The sequence below is a fragment of the Centruroides vittatus genome, unplaced genomic scaffold, assembly GCF_030686945.1.
Source record: "Centruroides vittatus isolate TY-2023 unplaced genomic scaffold, ASM3068694v2 contig_12, whole genome shotgun sequence".
NCBI classification, from domain to species: Eukaryota; Metazoa; Arthropoda; class Arachnida; order Scorpiones; family Buthidae; genus Centruroides; species Centruroides vittatus.
The window spans coordinates 901,612-907,611 of NW_027120767.1; the positions used below are offsets into that span (position 1 = coordinate 901,612).

Below are 6,000 nucleotides of genomic sequence, written 5' to 3' on the forward strand. Positions count from 1 at the left end.
TAATATACTGCCAGATCAATCAGCATTTTTAAATTTTAATTAAACATTTTGAGCTTTATCATGAATTTGAGAGAATAATCTGCAATACTCTTGATAATGTAACATTGATTAAAATTTTTCCAAAATATTTTAACCCTTTCTGAACCTCCTCCCATAATTATCCTTTGCACCCTCAATTCAAGATAAGGTGTCAATGAATTGATTTTAAAAAATGAGAACAAACTGCAAAAATTGATAAATATTTGTAATTTATTGATATTATTTATCATTTTTTATTTTAATAATTATTATTTGTAACAAAACATAATTTATAATTTCTTTCCAGTATATTAAAATTTTATAAAATTTATTAAGGTATAAATTTATACTTTTGTAACAGACTATAGAATTCATTAATTTCCTGCACTTTGATACATCGTTTAATAATTAGGTTTATAGACATAAAATTGGGTAACAAATATCACAGATTTTGGCAAATTTAAGACTTAAAAACTGTCAACATTGATTACACCTGTAGTAACACTGTAGTATGTTATAGTTTTGAATATCAACTAGGTAGCCCAGTGCTTTTTAATTTTTTTTATCGAGTGGCACCCTTGATTGAAAAATAAAAAATTGTGACACCCTTGACCAGCAGCGGATCTAGAATCTGAATAAGGGGGGCTAATGGGCCAGGTGAATTTTTTGCAAAACAAATATTATGTGCAATGCTGGGGTGGGGTTCGGGGAGGGAGTCCTCTCCCCGGGAAGAAAAATTTTAAAAATTGACAGTTTGAAGTAGAATTTTAATGCAAAAAAAAAAAGCATTTCTACGTGATCAATATCAAAATTTAAGTCTATTGAATTTTGTCGAAATACTTACATGTAAAATAATAGTCTCGCTATTGTTTTTTAAATCTAGTTTTATTATCAAATATATCAAATTACACAAAGATGCGTAAAGACTTACATAATAACAATTTTAATTAATGTGAGATCTGAGCTTGACGTGATGCACAAATTTTTAAAATTCTGGGCGGAATATTGGAGAGAGAGACTCTCATTTCTTTTTCGATCATTTGCAAACGTTCTCTTTTATTATTTTTGACGGACATAAGAGCCAAAAATCCAAATTCACACAAATATGAAGTCAAAAATTGCAATATTATTGTGAGAGTCCTTTTAGCTAATTTAAGATACTCTGGTTTTATGTGTATCCAAAATTCATTGATATTCAATTCCTCATATTTTAGTTTTAAATTGCCATCATTCTTTAAATGAATTAGTGCTTCTTGCTTTTCAAGATTTATCTTTACTTCATTAATGTCCACAACAAATGGATTTCTTATCCAGTTGTAATCCTCAACATGTAAAGAAGGAAAATAGTGACTTATATTATGAGTAAGATATATATATGTTCCGAAATAAGAGGTATTATTTTAACATTTGTCATAGTAGAAAAATGTTTAAACATGCTTACATTCCCTTCTTTTACTTCTCAACCATAAATTTAATTTATCTTGCAAACTTTTTATTTTGTGAGTTGAAGACAATATTTTCTTCTTTGCCTTGCATACTTGTATTTACCATATTCAATATTTCAAATATGTCTACCAAGTATGCTAATTTGCTGCACCAATCACGACTAGCAAGCAGGCAACAAAATTCTTCTTTATCTTCCATATTAAAAAATAAATTCATTTCATTTCTCAATTGAAATATGCGAGTTAACACTTTTTCACATGATATCCATCTGGATGTTAATCTGTGTGCAGCAACAGATTAACATATTTTGCCCCAACTCTTCACACACAGCTGCAAATAGGTGTGATTTAAGTGGTCTGCTTTTTATGAAGTTTACCATTTTTACTACTGCTTCAGTACAGATTTTAAGTTGCTGTTTAGGGTTTTTCCTATAAGGACTTCATGGTGAAGAAAACAGTGTTGTTATAATATTAATGTTATGTTTTTTAACCAAGGCAATAAACCCTTTTATCGAACCGACCATGGAGGGTGCACCATCTGTACAAATTCTGATAAATGATTCCCATCTTAACTCATGCATTTTTAGAAAGCAATTTACTGTATTAAATACATCTCGGCCTGTAGTAGTTTTCTCAAGTTCCTTACAATACAAAAATTCATTCACTACTTTTTCATTGTGGATAAATCGAATGAAAACAATAAATTGGGTTATATTGGCTAAATCTGTTGACTCACCAACTTGAATTGTAAACATGTCACTTTTTTTAATGGCAACAATTACATTTTCTTCTATATCTCTTGACATATCTCTAATTTGTCTGCTGATTGTATTATTGGAAAGTGGAATTTTTTAAATTTCATTTTCATCAGTACCGAACGTTGTCTTCACTATAGCAATACAGGACGACAATTATCTTTTGGCAACTAAATAACTAGCTTCCTGGGCTTTATCAGACATTTTTACCATTTTTGTAAAAGTTGCGGATTGTTTTTCTTCGGAATTTAAGCATCTTTCAAAATAAGATCTAGACTTGTCCAAATGATGTATGTGCTTAAATAAATGCCTTTTTAATTTATTAGGTGCCATTGCTTCGTTAGCCAGCTTGGCTTTGGAAAGTCCTTATTCCCGCACCATGTGAATCCCAAATTTAAGTAACTTTCTAAATATAGGCTCACCTTCTTCTTAGCATTTTGAACAGTGTAGTTTGAAGATTGTGAAGATGAAGCAGTTACTTCTCCACTTGAAGTTTTCCTATTCTCACTCAAGCAGTCATTTTGATTTAAACTTTTCTCACACTCATCTGTAGAATCTTTACATTGTTTTTTCTTAATGAGAAATTTGTCCATTCCTAAAAATAAGTAAATATTATTTTGGGCCCAAGAGTAATATAAGGTACTGCCTTTTTATGGTCAATGATCAATCAAATAAAAAAAATTTAAAAAATTTTTAAATTTATATCTGGGGGGAAAAAAGGTTTAATGAATAACAAATCTTTTATCATTTTATTTATAAACAATTTTTGTTAAGTTTTTTTTGTACTATTTTGATGTATATATAAAATAAATATTTCATTACTTTTTTCTTATCTTTTTCATATCAATTTAAAAAAATTTAAATTAAAAAAATGATTAAAAAATTGTTTATTTGTCATCATTGCTTTTGAATACTATGAAAATACTGTAATATGCACCTACTTTGTGATTGAAACCACACGCTTTTCAAAGTACAATGCAATGCTTTTTAAAGCATATACAAGACACAAGTGTCCACATCGTTCTTCTCTGCTGGTTGGCCTGGGACTGGGAATGTAAAGTCCAAGCAATGTGGTTTGGGCGAACTCATGACACATCGTGCGTACTTGTAGCATAGAACATTACATTAACATGCGATTAGTCATCATTTCTTTGCTTGCTAGATATCTTGTAGCAAAATAGAACTGACAATGAGTTATCTTGAACTACACTTAAATAAATTTTCAAGAAAATGCCTAAAGGCCCTAAACTTTGCGACACCCTAATGTGCCGCGGCACCCTGGTTGAAAAACACTGTAGCCTGATTGCATTTTTTACATGGGAAAAATCGCTTTATTTGGAAATTTTAAAATTTAACTTTTTGTTTAAATTATGTTGCTGTTAAAAACAGTTGCCTTTTTTGTTGAAAGATTAGTTTTAAAATTACATGTTGCAAAGTCAAGAGTTCATTTTTTTTAAGCACAATACTATTTGTATATCAGATAATGCTGTTTGTTGATTTTATGCTTCCTTGTGTTTACTACATTTACATACAAGTAATAATGATGAGCTTTTTTTATTTTATCATCATTTATGTTTTGTTTGTAAATTGCTTATTTTTTCATTATATTGAAGTTGTGGATCCTATCAAACATGTTTCTACAGGATGCATGTACTATATTTTTTTGCACAGTCTTTGGAACGTATCAACTGTGCAAAAGGAGAGATAGATGTACTCGATGTTCACAGTAAGTAAAATGCTGTTTTATTATGTTGATATTCCACACCATAAGAAATGTGAGGGTTGGAATTTCAACAAAGTTGGTCAGGGAATTCAAAACAAAAATTTGAGTAGGAACCTTGTATGTATTTTTATCTATCAGTTTATACATTTCTGGTTAGGGTTGGGCAGGTGTACTTTCTAAGGTGTAGGAAAATTTTTTATTTATTCCTAATAGTTGAAACACTGGTTTCAAGCATAAGCTCTTTTTTTAGCTGTTATAAAAGAGATTTTGGTGGTCTCACAGAAAATCAAGGCATTTTCTCTTTATGTGGCCTTAAAGCAGTGTCCCCGTGGTAAATTTCTCATTGTATTGTTATTTAAATATTTGACCACTATTTTTCTGACTCCTCCTCATATTTGATGCTTTTTTGCAATAATAGAAGGAGAATTGCCATTTTTTTCTGCTCATGTACTGTACAATCTGCACTCTTTCTTCAAGACTATTGATACTAAAAAAACTATGTAATTGACAACTCTGGAATTAAATTTTGTGTTATAACCAATTTGAAATTAATTTCTTACTGTATTTACAATGTTTTCTTTGTTGTCAACTTTCAATTGATACAACAACATTTTACTTGTTTCTCTTCAATTCTTTATTGGTAAAACACTCTAATCAGTTATCTATTGTTTTATGCCAATTAACAGATATGCAGAGTAGTTAACAGATCAGAAATGCATTTTTTTTCCTTAAAATGTTAAAAAAAAAAACAATTTTTTCAGTTGTTAACTTTGAAATGATCTTGACTGTTACAGTCAAGTAACTATCATTATCATCTAATTTTCTGTTTTTTCTTTAATCTAGTGTTTTGTAGGTATTGAAGGAAAACCGCCAGCATTATCAAAGTAAGTTTTAGAAGTGTGCATAATAATAAATGTTATTTATTATTTAATTTATTAACTATTAAAAGTTAATTATTATTATTATTATCTCAATAGAAAATGTTGATTATTAAATGTTTATTATTTTTTATTGAGATTATAATAATAATTAAATGACTTTTTTTTAACATTTTCTATTGAAATATTTATACAAAATAAATCATCTTTTCAGAAAACCTAGGTATTGATCATAAATTTTACTTTTAATCAAACGTGGACTTTTGCCTTGTGTGTGTGAGCAGAATTCGAATTTTTGTGTTAAACAAATTTAGTATCTTGTAAAATTTTAACGTGTATAAAATTTTGCTTATATACAATTATTGTAAAATTTGTATTGAATTATATAAAACGAAACTTAATTATATTCTGGTTCATTCCAACTATTGAAGTGCTAACTTTATATATTTTTTGTACAGTGTGTAAAATAAGTACTTAACTCTTGTATATTTTAAACTTTGGAATAAATATCTTGTTATATAATATGCTATATTTACAATATGTAATATAATTATAATGTTACTGCGTATTCTATTGCCAGCAAAAACCGGAAATTCTCGAAATTGGTTAATTAACCCAACATTTCTCAACTCATGGTTCACAAACAGATTTAATTAATAAAGATTTAAAACTTTGTTCAATGACCATTCACATTTAATAGTTTACTTCCAATTTAACTAATTAAGCTTTCATATCTATATGCATTCAAAACATGCTTTTAGATTTATTATGTTATCAATGGCACAGTATGTCCCAAAATTTGGTAATACCCACAAGTTTAAAAAAAATTAAGCATACAAAACCAGTGGTCTGTAGAATTTTTTTTAGATATTTTAATGCTTTTTGGGCTTAAAAAGGTTGAGAAACACTAGGTTAATTGGTTTTTAACAAGACCAGTTACTTTTCCTGGCTGTTATATATAATAGGGAAAGTATATGGCAATTGGTCAAAAATGATCCAAAGATTTTTACATTTTTGGAATCGAGACCTCGAAATGTCAAGAAATGCAAAAAAAAAAAAGTCGGGAGTTTTCTGGTGTGTATATGAGGGTACAATTTCATTTATTAACTTTTGAAGCTTGATAAATCCCATGCCTTTTCTCAAAAATTTCAGAAATTGTGAAGAGAGGTTTGAGTATTAGA

The 6,000-nt window shown here is 28.6% G+C and overlaps 1 protein-coding gene across 1 annotated transcript in view; it reads left to right on the forward strand.

Moving 5' to 3' along the window:
- pav (pavarotti) overlaps window positions 1–5,178 on the forward strand; it is a 30,973-nt gene extending 25,795 nt beyond the window's left edge. The window contains exons 23-24 of the mRNA XM_067280338.1: window positions 4,785–4,825; window positions 5,034–5,178. Coding sequence (XP_067136439.1) covers window positions 4,785–4,825; window positions 5,034–5,049 — 57 coding nt within the window. The 3' untranslated portion in view covers window positions 5,050–5,178. The remainder of the gene's footprint in view (window positions 1–4,784; window positions 4,826–5,033) is intronic.
- The last annotated feature ends 822 nt before the right edge of the window (window positions 5,179–6,000 follow it).